Source organism: Numida meleagris, chromosome 14 (genome assembly GCF_002078875.1).
Source record: "Numida meleagris isolate 19003 breed g44 Domestic line chromosome 14, NumMel1.0, whole genome shotgun sequence".
NCBI classification, from domain to species: domain Eukaryota; kingdom Metazoa; phylum Chordata; class Aves; order Galliformes; family Numididae; genus Numida; species Numida meleagris.
In genome coordinates this window covers 12,929,344-12,945,147 of record NC_034422.1, presented here as the reverse complement: position 1 = coordinate 12,945,147, position 15,804 = coordinate 12,929,344, and the positions used below count along the sequence as shown (strand labels likewise).

General features: G+C 55.5%; 1 protein-coding gene across 1 annotated transcript in view; it reads right to left on the bottom strand.

Moving 5' to 3' along the window:
• Positions 3,690-15,804, bottom strand: part of RBM19 (RNA binding motif protein 19) — a 47,548-nt gene continuing 35,433 nt past the window's right edge. The window contains exons 22-25 of the mRNA XM_021412775.1: positions 15,348-15,453; positions 10,854-10,974; positions 7,384-7,495; positions 3,690-3,969 (exon numbers count right to left, since the gene is read on the bottom strand). Coding sequence (XP_021268450.1) covers positions 7,404-7,495; positions 10,854-10,974; positions 15,348-15,453 — 319 coding nt within the window. The 3' untranslated portion in view covers positions 3,690-3,969; positions 7,384-7,403. The remainder of the gene's footprint in view (positions 3,970-7,383; positions 7,496-10,853; positions 10,975-15,347; positions 15,454-15,804) is intronic.

Sequence of the window (15,804 nt, the reverse complement as noted above, 5' to 3'; positions counted from 1 at the left end):
GGTGCCGCTCCGCCAGCCAGGGGTGCTGGGAGCAGACCCCTTGGACTCACGTTGGGCTTAACCCACCACCTACCCAGGTCAGCAGTGCCGCCACCAGCCGCCAAGCTCCCATGCCGGCCCCGTTCCCAGGGCACGAAGGCATCCTCCTCCTCCTCCTCCTCCTCCTCCCTGCAGCACGCATACGCCGCGCTCACCCAGCCTCGTGGCGGGGGGGTGGGAGGCAACCTGACCCCCGCGGGTCCCTCGCTGACAAAAGGCCTATCTTCTCTCCGCCTAAATGATTTAAATTCTAATCAAACATCATTTATGGTACATCTCGGAGCCGTCTCCCGGGAACTGCTCCCACGTGAGCCGTTGCCAGGGCAACCGGGGGGTCTCATTTCAGAAATGTCAGATTGCATTATTGTCTTCACACTTCTCTGATAACCCGGTGGCTCTCCCTCTCCTGCCGCTGTCCCTGCAGCTCGCGCCAGCCTTCCCCCTCCTCGCCCGCCGTCCCCAGAGAACACCTCCTCCCCCTGCCCACCCCGCCAGCACCACATCCCCATCAGAAGGGGATATGCTCCTGTAGCCACCCTGCTGCATCGCCACGTTGGCACGGCAGTACCCAGTGCGCCAGGGCTGTGCGGGGATGTGCTGTGTTCCCTAAAACACAGGCAGAGAGCACCAGGGGGTTGCACCGAGCAACAAGGGGTTGCACCAAACTGCTGTGCCTGCCCAAGTGGGCCCTGCTCCCAGCAGCCTTCCCAAGGCTCTGTCCCACCACAGTCACCTCCCACACACCCCATGGGTTGGCCACGTTGTGCCACATTCTGCCACCTGTGCAGCTTCCAGCCAGGCTATGGAGCCCAGGTCATCCCTCTGACTTGGCAACTGTCTTCTAAAATGACATGCAAGAGGCATTTAATCACTACCTACACACTAGAGAGTCAAGGAGGAGCTCCTAGCCCCCCTGACAGTGCCATGGGGATGCGGGTTAAAGCAGCTGGGCATCAGCAAAGCAGCAGACAGCTCTCATTAAGGTCACCTCCAAGATGATCCAAGCACTCACCTGAAACAGCCAGAACAGCCACCAAAAGCAGGGAGAACACTCACTAAAAAGGACAAAGATGTTTTGTGCAGCAAGGGCTGGATAACTCTTGGAGCTGCTGTCACAGCTGGGATGTGTTGCTGCTCCTTGGTGCACCTACCTGAGCCCAGGAGCCACATCACCTCTCCTCAAGAGGATCCTACAGAAGCTTCAGATTCCCAGTACTGCCACGCTGCTTGCAGGCACTGCCAGCTCCTTGCATTCAGCCCTTCCCCACGCTGGCACACAGTGAGTTCCATCTACACCCGCACTGAACTCCTGGCCTGCAGCTCTCCAAGGCCAGTCACTGACCATTTCTCCATTTTGACCCTTTAAAACATTCTTGAACGTTTCCAGGAAGAAGGATGGTGACCTCTATCACATTAGACCCGTGGGACATGCGGCTGTGCTGTCACCTTGGCTGAAGAGCCAAAGATAAGGCCACCTCCCCTGCTCTGCTCCCCGGGGTCCCTGCACCCCCACCTCTTCTACCTCCAACCCCCACACACATCCAAACCTCCTCTGCCCTCCTCTTCAGGTCAAGAGGATTTGGCCAAACAGCCACAATTCCCATTTCCCCTCCATTTCCCTGTATCCCACCTTAAGGATGGCAGCTGGAAAGGTGACAAGGGATGGCCCTGGTGAGCTGGGCTGGTGATGGTGCTGTTCTTGAGCACTCATGTGCTGTCCTGCATCAACCCATCCATCCATCCATCCATCATCCATCCATCCATCCATCCATCCATCCATCCATCCATCCATCCATCCATCCATCCATCCATCCATCCATCCATCCATCCATCTACCCATATACCCACCCATCCATCCGCCTGTCTGTGCCCCCATCCACCCATCCACTCTCCATCTGCTGGGTGTGCCGGCCACCTGACAAACCCCTAATGAACTCAGAGCTGCTTCTGCCCAAAGAATTAACCAGCCCTAGCCCAGGCGGTTAATATTTAACTGAATAAGGGCCATAAATATGGAAAATGGGACTTTTAATTAAATAAGCAGCTTTTAAAAGGGCCCTTGGGCCGAAGAGGCTTTTGTTTAAATATGATTGATTTGACATGTCCTTACCCTCCCATTTTTTCTCTCTCCCTCCCTCTCCTTTTGGTGTGTGGATGGGGAGAAGAGCTGCTCAGCCTCATCATGCCTACCCCAATAGCCTTCATGGTGGCTGGGGCAGGACCAGCAGGGCATAAGCACATGTTGGGCAGTGACCAGGAGGGGCTTATAGGGGCCCAGGCCTTCCCCAGCCACTGCTTCCTTCTGAGCCCTGAATAATCCCAGAGGTGCTGTGCTGGTTCAATCCCAATTCCATTCATCTGAGTTTTTAAGATCTGAATTACAGCAGAACACACCCCAGGGGGAGCCCGCAGTTGTCACTTATTCTCTTCTCCTTGCTTCCTTTTTAGGCATTACTGTTGTAACCCCCCAGGATCAACGTTTTCCATGAACACCCTCCTCTGTAGGGGGCTGCAGTCATGAGGATCTCATGTGTTTGTGTATGGAGAGCCCCCTGCAAGCAGCTTGGGAGGGGAAAATGAGGCAAAGAGCAGGGGAAGCTGAGGCAAGGAGTCGGGGCTGAGTGCTTACCCAGCCTGGAGGCTTCAGATCCCAGCGCTTTGCTGTGCACCCCGGGCTCTCTGCATTCTGCACAGCTGCAGCAGGTTCCAGCCAGGGGAGTGCACAGTTAATTATCTCCAGAATTGACTTGGGGGAAGTGAAGCATTCCCAGGGCCCTGACCTGTTGCTTCAATGGGATCTCACATGTGGTACTGTGAAATGGGGGGAAAAAGAGCGAGCGCTATCACAGAGCCCTTGTGGTGCTCCCCTTTGGCATCCCTGGGCTGGGGACTGCTGGCCACGTACACGTCTGCATGTGACCTGATGGGTTGCACCGCTGTGGGGAATTGGAGTGGGGATTTCTGACATCTACCAATGCCGTTCCTAAATAATTCCTAAGAAACATTTGCGCTTTCCTTATGAGGGCACCGTCCCTCTGCTGTCAGTGGAGATGAGGGGTCCTGGGACACCCCACCCCAAACTGCAGCCGGAACTCCTGGTCAGACTGATACAGGCACGGAACAGCATCGAGGGCACTTCATTGTCTTGGGGCTCTGATGGGACCACACGAGACACACAGCGCAGACACAGACCTGGAGAGATGAGGCTGCGGGGGCAGGCACCCTCACCCTGCGCACAGCACCCCAGGCACGGAGGTGCTGCAGGGATCATTTTTTTTAGGGCATGCGGTTCTTAAAAAGGAAAAAAAAAAGGGCCCCGTGTTTGCAGCCAACACGTGTAATCTGTTCAGCCCTTGTCAGACAAAACAGTTTTGCCGTAAGACAGCGATTCCCAGAGGGGAAAGGGGCGAAGTGAAAATACTTTATCAGCTGCGTACATATGTAACGTGGTAGCCTGGCTGCAAAGCAAAGCCTCTTTCCCTTTGAAAGCCAGGCAGGGGCGGGAGGCAGCTGCCTGCGAGAGGGGACAGAAGTGACACAGGCAGAGCCGAACGCATCACAGCCCGGGCCCCGCTCCCAAACACCCTTATCCTCCCATCAGGCCAGAATAACCCCACAAATTCAGATATACATCCAAGAAAACCCTGAGATTTTGGAAAACTCTTATTAAAAATATATGCATGGCTTTTAATGTGTACAAATGATGATTTCCTTCAGACATGAAGAGCAAATCTGCCAGAGTCCTTGGGGCCGGTGAGGACTCCCACCTCAGCGCTGGGGTCAGAGCGCCGCGCTCCTGCCCTGGTGCTGTGGATGGAGGGGGGTCCTGGGGCAGCAGCACAGCTCTGCGCTTCAGGGATCGCCAGACGGCTGCGGGTACGCAACAGGTGCGTGTCCACTGAGAATCCATCGGTTCTCCATCCATCAGCCCTAGGAAGAGGGAATAAAGCCAACGCCATGAAGCAGCCACCCATCATCGCCGCGCAGTTTGCAGGAGGTGGCGGGGCCAGAGGAGCTGGGGTGCAGCCCTGGGCCCCGTGGTGCCGGGGTGGGGGGGGGGTGATGGAGAGAGAAGAGAAAGGGTGAGAGCGGGTGGGGGGGAACCACAGGAGCACGTGCGTGCCCATCTGGGTGATGCATCACACTGAGATTGTCCCGCATTAAAAATTCACCAGCCAGAGAATTTTCAAGGGATTTGTAGTAATTAGATGACAAAATGCTGGCAAATCTCAAGCTTGCCAAAGATGTTACTCAGGGGTCAAAGACTCGACACTTTTGGCTGGGTAATTTGTAAGTGTCAATCACACTCAGCCGTCAGAGGGAGAGCGGAAATCTGAGGGCTGCATCCTAACGAAGCCACAGCTCTGCCTTCTGCCTGCAGGGCCGGGCGCAGCAGTGCCAGCGCCGAAGTGGGGTTTGGAAAAGCGTGCCCATGCCTGTGTCCCAGCGCCCAGCTCCAGGCAGGAGCCGAACCTGGCTCACAGCCACTGCCCCGAGCATTCATCCCATCTTTATCTTCATGCACCAGTTTCTCTGCTTTCCTCCTTTTTTTTTTTTTGGTGGCTTCCTTCATTTTCAGCACCTTCAGCCCCACAAAGCCCTGCGCACGTTTTCCCCCTTTCCTCCTCTTGCATCCTGCATGCACCCAGATGCTCGTGAGCTGCTCCTTGCACACCTGCAGGCTCTGTGCTTTGCTCTAGTGGGAAGGCAAAGCTTCTACACCCGCTGCCAGGTCCTGCAGCCCTCAGGACAGCCCCAGTGTGCAGCAAGCGGCAACAGTATCAGGCACCAACCTGTCCCACGGGCCTGACATCCAACCCCAACCCGCAGCCCTGCAAGGCTCTGCTGAAATGGTGTGCTGGTGGGATGCGTACTGGGAAGGGGCGGACCTGGGGCAGGGTGCTGGGTGCAGGGTGCAGGGTGCTGCCCCCTCTGTCCCATGGACCCCCCGGCAGAGCCTTGCTTCCGCTCCCACTGCTTTGCATATTTCTCCAATTCAGGTCACATCATGCACATATGCCTCAGCCAACGTTTGTTGATATTCTCTCTGCCTCTCTTCCCAGCTCCAGTTTGGGGTGAAAGCCTCCCTTATTAGCCAATTTGGATACCCATTTACTGTGAATTACTGAGCCTGATTATTATTCATGAATGGATAAGTCTGAAATCTCAAGCCCTGCCATGCGATTTCTCCCCCCCTCAGATGCATACATTTCGGGAACCAGGAGGCAGCACGTCCGCGTCACGCAGCGCTCTGGGGCACAGAGTTGGACAGGGGCTGCGGGCTGCACCCAGCGGCAGCAGGGTGAGCAGGACACACAGAGGTGAGAAGCTCGTGCCCCTACCCCAGCACAGCTGCAGCCAGCACTCCAGAGCCGTGCAGCACTCAGGGTTTGCTGCTGTCCCCCCGCGGCTCAGAACGTTCCCATCACACCTGCTGTCATTTTAGGGTGCTCTGTGCGGGATCCTCAGTACGCAACAAAGAAGTCAGGTCCTTGCCCGCAGAGTGGGAATTAACTCCAACTGCTCTCCAGAGCCGTGATCAGCACTTCCATAATTAATGTACGGGCACAGAGCTGTGTACATACACAGCCCCCTCCCGCACACATCAAACAGATTTCCCTGATACCAAATTGCCTGAAAAATTAACCAGTGTCGAACTGCTCAACGAGATAAGTATCATTAAGGGAAAAAGAAAATCTTCATTACGTTTGAAGGTATGGAAAAAAAAACCCTTGCGAATGTTTTTGAGCCTGTTTCCAGACAGGGAAATAACATGTTTTAAAACATATCAAAGGGTTAAATTAATTTTCATTAAAATTTAAATTTGGAAGGCTCCCTCTCTCCTCTCCTCCCTCCTCCCCCTTTGAACATTTGACTGGCAACCATTTCATATTTCAATCTCGGCAGAACAAATTGAATTAGATGTTGAAACCAAACTCTGCTCTGTTCTCTAAAGCCTACATGCTCTGCTTGCGCTAATCCTTTTCGCCGCCGCTGCAGACCTCAGAGACGCGCAGCAAGAACCCTGCCCCGCCACAAAAGACAATGAGGGGAGGGAAAAGGGAAAAAAAAAAGAAAGAAAAAAAAAACCAACATGGGAAAATCCAACCCGAACTTGTAGCCCTGCGAGGCTCTGCTGAAACTGTGTGCTGGCGGCAGTGTGCAGGCAGGGCCCTGCTCAGCCCTGGCTGCGCTGCGCTGCCAGTGCCTCCCTCCTGCTGAGCATCCTTGTCCGACCCTTGTGTTTTACCTAGCAATTTATATATATATATATTGTTACCCTGCAGCACTTTTCCCGTGGATCTTGGGACGGTTTTCATCTTTTCTTGCAGTGCCATGTGCCTCCCATCCCTCCCCATCTTTCTCTGTCTCTTCCCCGGAGATGTCTCTTTCCTCCAGACTGAGCTGATGACAGGCTCCCCAGAACACGGGGCTCTGCTGCCCACCTTGCTCCTCTGGTGCCACCCCAAGACCCTCCTAGCCCTGCCAGGATCGCCACTCATCAGTGCTGGGCAAAAAAGCATAAACAACAACAAAAAATGAGATTCCATCACTGCACTGAACTTATCCCTACTTCAGCTGACAGCACTTTGATAGTGCTGCTCCAGCACTGTGCCTCAGTTCATCCACCTGTACAATGGGCACACATTCCTACTCTGGGGCAGGGCTGATGCTTGGGCACCACGCTGGGGCTGCAGCAAGGGGCAAGCATTAGTACCCCACAGCCTATGAGTGAGTCTGGGGGTCAGTCCCCGAGCCCGCAGTGCTGGCTCCTGGGTGCAGTGTGTGGGCCCAGGAAGCAGCAGAGCTGGGAGCACCAGCTCCAGCAGCAGAGTAGAGTTTTGGAGGTTTGCAGACACCGTCTGTAGGCAATGGCACAGCTGCATGCCAGGAGCTGGGGCAGGCTGCATCCAAACAGCTGGGCCTGCCTGGCTCCAGCCAGTGCTGCTCCATCCCTTCTTTGGCTGCACGCTGCAGAGCTGCTGACCACAGCTGGATGGATGCATCCTTCATCCGAGCTGCTCCAGGGGAACAAATGCTATCTTGAGGCCATGTGCTCACTGCAACACGCTGTGTGAGGTGGGCAGCCATGTAACTCTACTGGGATTGTTCCTGCAGCCATGTAACCCAGCTGGGATTGTCCCTGCAGCCACGTAACCCAGCTGGGATTGCTCCTGCTCCTGTGGGGTCTGTAAGGAGGTGGGGAAAAGGAAGCACACACTGAGCATGACTCTGAGCCACACATGTCCCCATCACATACCCCCAGGAGCTGTCCCTCCCCGTGGCACTGTGTCTTGCTGCAGCCTGAGGCACATCCTGCAGGGCCAGCTGTGCCATACCCACCTCGCCACGCTGGAGACCAGCTAGACAGCCTCATCCTTGTTGCTTTCCTCTTCCTCCAGCTGCCCCAGGATCTCACCCAACACCTCTGATCGCTTCTTCTTCTTTGGGGAATCTGTACAGGCACAGGTGAGAGAAAAATGAAGGCAAGGGTCACAGTGGGGTGCATGCGCCACATGCAGCTCAGCCCTGCCCCACCAACCCCATGGGCACCGCCGAGGAGCTGTCTCCACACTCACAGCACCTTCACTCCAAGGCTCTGCTGGAAGCCACATGCCCACCTCCAGGCAACGTGTAGCGATGCCAACCCTTAAACGCAGTTCACCCATCCCACGTCCAAGAGCGGCTGCAGGAGCTGCCTGGGCACCAGGCTGGTTCCTTGGGGCCAGTCCCCAGTCCTAGTGGGGCTCAGAAGATGCTGCAGCCCCGCGGTGACGGAGCTGCCTGCCCCGTGCCGGGTGCACGGCAGTGCCACGTCCCCCCGCTGGGCGAGGAGTGCCCTCCGCAGGAGTCGCCCCCCCACTCCCTGCCAGCGGCTGCAGAGCACATGGAGAACAGCTGTTTGAATCCTGCTTCAGACATCAAAAGCCTCGCCGGGTTTCTCAAACAAACAAACATACCATAGGACTGAAGAAAAGGTGTAAAATAAATAAATGGAACAAGCTGTGCGTTTTCTTTTAGTATTACAGCTGCTGCGGGAGATAAACAACAAGTAAATGTCACAAAACATCAATACAGAAGAAATTAACCTGACAAAAGCTCACATCCCCCTCCTCTGCCTCCCCCAGCTCGGAACAGTTTTGCATTTCTGGAGTTCCTACCTAATGATTTTATTTTTCAATTAATTCCTTGTCAGAGTGCCAGGGCCCGCCTGCTCCTGGGGGCTGTGGGAAGGGGTGTGGCTGCCACCCCCGGCCCCATGCACGGCTCTGCCCTGTCCAGGCACTCGCAGGCACAAAAAGGGATGGCCGAGGACAGAGGAAGGCCCAGACCCTGACCCAGCTCCTGCTGCTTGCTGCCCCGAGCTGGGGTGGGAGAGAGCACCAAGTGTGGTCCCAGCTCCCCACATCCGCAGCACCCACACCCAGGGCATAGGAACATCCTGACCCTGCAGCCTCTCAGAGGTAACACTGCAGTGGGCAACTTGTGCACTGCCCCGCGCAGTCACCTACACCCCGTGCATGGGCACCTACACCCTGTGCATGGGCACCTACACTCCATGCACAGACACCCACACCCTGTGCACGGATGCCCACGCTGTGCCACCAGGCAGCCCACGGCCACCTAACAGGGAGGCAAAAGAGGAATAAAGGAATAAAATAATAAAAAAGGAGGAGGGTGGAAGTGGATCAGTTGGACGTCCGTTCTGCTGCTCCAAGCTGGTTAGGGTTTGCCGCTAACGATCCCATTTGCTCCCTTTAAACAATAGCCAAAGCCGGGGGCGGGCCGGCAGGGATTACGGCGGGATTACACCATGGCGGGGCTGCGGATGCCACATTAATCCTGCGGGGTTTACTCTTTGGCTACAGCATGTGTTTGCATTAGTTACAGATGCGCTCTCAGAAAAAAAGAAAAAAAAAATTAAAAAAGAAGGAAAAAAAAAAGAGAGAAAGAAGAAAAGAGAAAGACAAACAAAGGGAGCCACAACGGATGGAGAAGCAGCAACTCAGGGGCTGCAGCCGGGGAGGCAGCAGGCGGGGGCTCAGCCCCTGCCCTCCTCTCTCTGCCCTCTCCCACCCAAACAAGGGCTGGACCTCAGCCCTGCGGCTCCTACTGCTTCGCCCCCCAGTAGAAGCCAGCCCTTCCCCTTCCTGTGCTCGGCACAGCGTTCCCCATCTGTCAGTTAATTCTCTGATCGATGGCGAGGAGCAGGAGGAGCGCCCGGCGCAGCTGGCGCCCGCGTTAGTGCTGGCAGGAGGCGGGTGGCCCGCTGGCATGGTGCTCCCAACACAGGTCGATGGCAATGGTGTGGATGGGAGCGGGACGTGGGGCGGCCGCATTGCCTACAGTGGGCATGGAGGGAAAGGGATACAAACCAAAGGATGTGGGTGGGTGGGTGGATGGATGGATGTGCAGGTTTGCACGCTGCCGGTATGTGAACAGGAGGATGCTCGTGAACGCACACAAACAGTTCCGGGTGGGATCGCAGAGCACCAGGTGCTGTGCAAGTAAGGGAAGGGGGCCTGCTCCATCCTACTGTGTCTGTTGGATCTTTGGCAATGATGGCTTAGATGTGACCTGACTGCCACGGCAAATGTCCGCACAGACGAGACTTGGGGACCAAACCCCTCCAACCTAACAACCAAGACCTGAGGGGTCAAATTTGCATAAGCAGTGTCCAGAAGTAAGGTGCATGACTGCAGCAGAGAGGAGGCGGTGCTGGGATGGGGAATGCTCCATCTCCTTCAGCCTAGCTCTGGGCATCAGGAAGCATTTCAGTGCCGAGACCAAACTGATGATGCCCCAGAGCTGCTGGGGGGGCAAGCAGGTCTTAACTGTGCCACGGAGCTGTGCTGCGTAGAGCCTGGCCATGGGCTGTGCCATGAGCTGTGCTCCCTGGAACCTAGCTCCACACTACTCCTGAGTGCAACATTCCAGAGGGCACATCCATCTCCAGGCAGTGCCCGTCCTCCCCGCTCGCCATGCACGCCTGCAGCTGTATGCGCAGGCTGTTATACGTGGCAGACATCGCCGGGCTCTTTTAGCTCCTCTCAGTGCCCATGCTGGAGCTCAGCCCATGTGCCCCCTGCCCCACATCTAGATCCCACCTACCCCTGCCCCCCCATCCACAGCCTCCAGTGCTGGGCACGGCACTTTGCCCCATCCCCATGGTGCTGTGCCACCCCCAGTGACAGGCAGGTGCGTGGCACAGGTAAGGGATGCTGCACGGGATTCAGAAGGAGAGCATTGATCTCCAGTTCAGTCCTCCAGCCCAGGGGAGCCCTTCCTACATAAATATTTGCCAAGCCATGCGTTTGTGCTGTCAATGGCTGTCAATAGCAGCCTGCAGTGCTGCTATCTGCCGAGCTGTCACTCTCGGGCACCTGATCCAAACAGCACTCTCTGGATCCCACCCGATGGTCACATTATTTGTTCTTTGTAACTGAGCTTCTCTGCGACCCTATCACCCTCCCAGCGCCCGTCCCACACTCCCTTGCTGGGTTATCTGTGGGGCACAGAGCCACCAGGGCTGCTCATCCCCTGCCATTCCCATCTCTGCAGCACTGCAGGGTGCCGGCACAGCAGCGCCTGCAGCTGGCATGGAGAACCCTGGTGCTGCCAGTACAGTGGGTGATTGGTACACATGCCTGGCCACGTCAGACAAAGCAGCCAGCCTGCAGCCCTCTGCTCGAGCTGCACAGAGCTGTACGCTCTGCTCTCTGAGCACAGCATTTTCCCTGCAGTGTGCCCACTTCTCCTGGGTGGAGAAGGGCTGGCACAGCGTGGCCGTGTGCCAGCAGAGGATGCATTACCGTGGAAGTGGTCAGCTGTCCTCCGCCTCAGGGCCTCCACTGTCTCCTCTGTGTCTGCCCACTCCAGGACCAGCCTGCGGCCATACAAGTGCGTGCTGTGGCACAGGGCATTGAATGCTTTCTGAAGATTAAAGTGGAAAAAAAAGGAGAAAATAAGAAGTAAGGAAAAACAAAGATTTTCCTCCCTCCGCCCTGAATCTTAAACGCCACCAGAGAACACCCTGCTCTGAGCACTTTGCTCTGACAGGGCAGGATTCATCTCCATCAGCACCTCTGGCCTGATCATTTATCTTCCACACATCTGCAAAGAGCAATCACCACCCACTATCCTCACGGGCTGCAGCAGCAGCCCTGCACAGCTGCTCAGCTCTGGGTGCAGCCCCAGGACTGCCCTGGGGCCAGGAGCCGCTGCCGCCCATTGAGGCATGGGGCAGTGGAGGGGGGCAGGCCACACCTGGTCCCTCTTGGCACTGCAGCAGAATGTGCCCTTGAGAAGGGAAAGGCAGATGCAACTAACTGCCTGGTGCACCTGGGAAACCCCCATTCCACGCTGGCCCAGCAAAGCACAACCCAACATGAGCAGAGGCTGCTCTGAGTCCATCAGCAGGATGAGTCTCGGCCTGTGCCAGGAAGGCTGTTTCCCCTTGCCTTCCCCCTGCTTTCTCCTTGCTTTTCCTTTGCCTTCACACTCTTAATACCGGCCATACAGCAACCATCTCTCGTTGACATACGAGCAAGCTGGCCAGCACAGTTGTGCAGTATATGGCTAGGCACGGGACAGAGCAAAGAATCCAGTATGCTCTTTAAAAACCCTCAGCCAGGATCAGGATTAAGTAAATGCATAAACTCTGTAAACTCACACTGGGGACAGCAGACAGAAATACACTCTTCTGTTCAAGTCCTGTGGAGATGTGGCACTGAGGGACACAGTTAGTGGGCACGGTGAGGATGTGCTGGGGTTGGACTTGGTGATCTTAGAGGTCTTTTCCAACTGCAACAATTCAGTAGTTCTGACTCTGTCACTCCCACAACTCCCATTCATTCCAGAGGAGAGGAATGCATCTCCCATTCCCTGCACCCCGCTGGCATACCAGCGCTCCCCATCTCTCTGCCCTGCCACCCCCCCAGGCCCGCACAGGGCCCTGTTTCTGGGGGGTGCGGTTCTCTCCGAGGGGCTGCAGCCTTCTGCAGCTACAGCTGCCTTTATTTGCTGCTGCTGTTGTTTTAAAGGCCCATTTCCACTTGGAATGGGATCCAATTAGCAGAGCAATGTGTTGGCTTAAACAAATACTCGGGGGGAGCGGTGGTGGGGAGCTGTGATGGCTGTTTGCGTTGGCACAAAGAGCCATTGCCATCGCCTGGCAAACAACGGCAGCACTCGCCGTTTGCTCTCACTTGTTCGTTTTGACTTTTGGATTGCTCACAAGCTGCAGCACTGGGCAGAGGAGGCTGCAAGACCGGGCACAGGTACGTACAGCATCCTCTGGACCCACGGTGCAGGCAGAATGCTGCTGTGTGATGGAGGAATCTGACAGTGGGACACGGGCGATGCACAGCTCCTGCCCAGCCCCAGCGCTCCTGCACATGGGAGAAGCAGAGCATCCAGTGCTGTGGGGCTCCCCGGGCTTGAGCTGCAAAGGAGGAGCCGTGCGCTTCAGGTGAAAAACACCCAAACATCATTTCCTTTGGAAACCACTGAAAATGAACAAGTTGAATTCGCTGCTTTGAGGGAGATCTGTACTTTCTCAGGGAAAAGAGAGGACATACTGATGATATAAGAGACAAAGGGGGTGGAGGGGAATAATGCTCCCGCCGTGCATCCACATGGCTCGACATCTTCCAGCAAGAAGGGGGAATGTGCCACTGCTGCTATTCTGTGAAAAAGTACAGGGAGAAAAACACATTTGAACAACAGAAGTGCAAAGGGAGGACAAGCAGATGGGCTGCGGGCATGGGACACTCCTTGGGGCTGTGCCTGCCATGGGCTGAGCACCACGCTGCAGAGGACAGCTGGGCTGGGGTGCTGCAGCCATCCCTGCATGCTCTGTTCATTTGAGGACAGGACTGCTCTGCCTGAAGCCTCCCTGCCCTGCTCTGTTAAATACTCAAGCTGAAGAGCCTTAGGCTGGAGGCATCAGAGGGACAAAGGGTCGCCACTGTTAGGAGACTGATACATTTCCCTTCCTCACAAGAAACAGTCCCAACCGAGGACGCTCACAGCACCACCAGCTGCACACAGGATTTTTTCTTTCCATGTGTGCACATTTCTAAAGGGCTGGCTGTCTTTCCCAAAAGGCCAATTTCTATTTGGAGACCAGATGTATTTTTATATCGACGAGGGAGAAAAGTGGAAACTTGGCTTCCAGTTAATAGTTTAAAAATAAAAACAATCCCACAACAATTCTGCACAGGGAACTTCAGGAAACATATCCTGTGGTTAACACTTCTGTACCCGGAATTAACACCGCATGGAAGGTGCCCACCTGGTGCACACCAGGACCACCCCGCAGCCCCAGGGACGGCCACAGTGAGCAAACTCCATGGGCTCAGCCCCAGGACCGCAGCAGGAACCTACACCTCTGTCCCAGCTTTGGAGAACCTCTGTGGGCGCTTCGTCATGGCTCCGAGAAAGACAAACAGGGAGGTCACAGGTTTTAAATGCCCAACAAAGCCACCGTAACTGTTCTGTTACAAAAGCATCGTGGTTTATAAGATGCTTATAAGTGATTTCCAAATTGCCACTCTTAGGAAAAAAAAAGTCATTGATCGTCTGCAGCCATTCAGCTCAGAGGTCTCCAGGCCCACTCCCCTCCTCTCTCATTTCACTTAGCAATAAACTCTCAGCCAATTATGGCCGTGTTTACAATATTCAGGATCCTATTCATCAATACACAGCACATTCTTTTCCAGACGGCCAATGGAGTGTACTTGATGTGACACTTGTGAGACAATTAAATCCCTAAAAGAGAAGAGGGTGAAAAAAAGAAAAAAAAAAAGGAAGGAAGGAAAAAAAGCTGCTTTGCTGGAAAAGAAGAGGAACTCTCGGAGTGATCTTTCTGGGGGCTCAAGATCCAGGGTTGCTCCTGTGCTCTGGGACCGGCGGAGCGCTGATCCTTGCTAGATGCTGGCAGCAGGAGCACCCAAAGCAAGGCATCTCTCACCCGCACCCGGCTGCTCCAGGTGGAGCTGAAAGTACAGCTGGGAGAGGCTCTGTCTGAGCAGAGGTGCATCAAGTAGAGCTGTCCTTCAGGAGGTGCGCAGACCAGAGGTAAGCACGGTGCTGAGTCAAAGGAGGTTTGAATGTGGATCAATAGAGGACTAACACAGAAACTCCATGTGCTGGGCCATAGGGGAGGTCATACTGGAACAGATGATCTAATAGTCCCTTGTGATCTTGGATCAATGAATCCTCTCTAAAAATATAAACACAGGCTATGCCTGCTCCCTGCTCCTTCCTCCATCACCTCTGTTCACCATATTGAAAATGGAGTGGTGGCAGGCACACAGTACCACCACTGCAGCAGTGATGACCCCTGGCCCGTACCCACACCTGCTCCTCCTCCAGATCCCACACACCGCCAGCAGCATGGACACCTTTGCAACAACTTGTAACCACTGCACCATTGACACACCACAAAACAAACCTGCCCAGCACAGTCTGCAGTCCTGGTGGTGCTACCTGCTGGCTGGGAGCGCTGCCCAGCACACCAGGTGCTGCCCTGCCTCCTGCAAACACACTGTGCTGGTAGGAGCAAACCCTCCCCAAAGCTGACTCTCCTTGTCAGGAGTGCTGAAGGCCAGGGCTTGGGACATGGCTGCTGTCACACTGCTCTCTGAGCGGGTACTCCTTGCTCAGAAACTCAGTTTTCTTTCCCAACCAGCATTGCTCAAGTCCCCAGGATATTCTTCCGCAAGGTGCTCCAGGAAGCACTTTGAAAAGAGTGATACTGTGACGGAATTTCTTTTCCTTCCCATGAGCCACCTCTGGTCAGCCAGCTTGAGCAGGACCACGTGGGACCATTTGTTTTCTGGGCATGAAGCCTATACGATGTCCCAGAGCCAGCTGTCCCCAGGAGCCCCGCATGGCAGCTCTGTAACAACAGTGCACACGTGCACATCTGACTGTCTGGTGGCTGCAAGCACTGCTCTGTGAGCCATTCGTCCCACAGGCAGAGGATGGCAGGCCTGAAGATCGGCATCGTGAGGCACAGCTGCCCCTGCAGCCATTCCTGGCCTTCCCCATAGCTGCAGAGAAGAGCTGTTCAGCAGTCACCTCTGGAGGGGACCCAGGGTGTTGGCTTCAGTGGGGGTGGCAGTATGCCAATGTCTGGAGCACAGACACAAAGCACCTCTGGGGGCTGCCCACCTTTGGAGTTTGGCTCCATCACAGCTCTGTGGCGAGTCCAACAGCGTGCTAGACCTGGGCTAAGCCCCAGCAAGCAGCCCCCAAACCCCCCTGGTCCAGGACAGGTTTGGGATGGGTGTGAGCCTCACCTTGGCGTCCTGCTTGGTGAGGAAATCCACGAAGCCGAAGCCGCGGTGTGAGCCTGTTCCCGACATCTTCTTGGGCAGCCGGACAGTCTTCAGCTCCCCGAAGGTGCTGTGAACAAGAGGGGGAGAAGTGAGGATGCTGAGACTGATGGGAGAGCCATGTTTATCCCAGACCACGGCACTTCCTGCTGCAGGCAGCCCTGAGGCTGAGCAATCCACGCTCTGAGGCCACCTGCTTCCTGCAAGCTCTGCACCCAAAGCACCCAGTAACAGCCAGAAGCTCCGCTGGATCCCGAAGGCCATTCACCCATCCTGCCAACACCTTCACAGAGCAAACACCTCCCTTGGTGTAACTGCTGTACCTCCCCTCCTTTGAGACGTGCAGAAAGCAGGGCCCTGGAGCAGGGCTGTGCCTGCAGCCAGACCTGAGGTGTGGGCACCCTGCATCCAGACCTGAGGT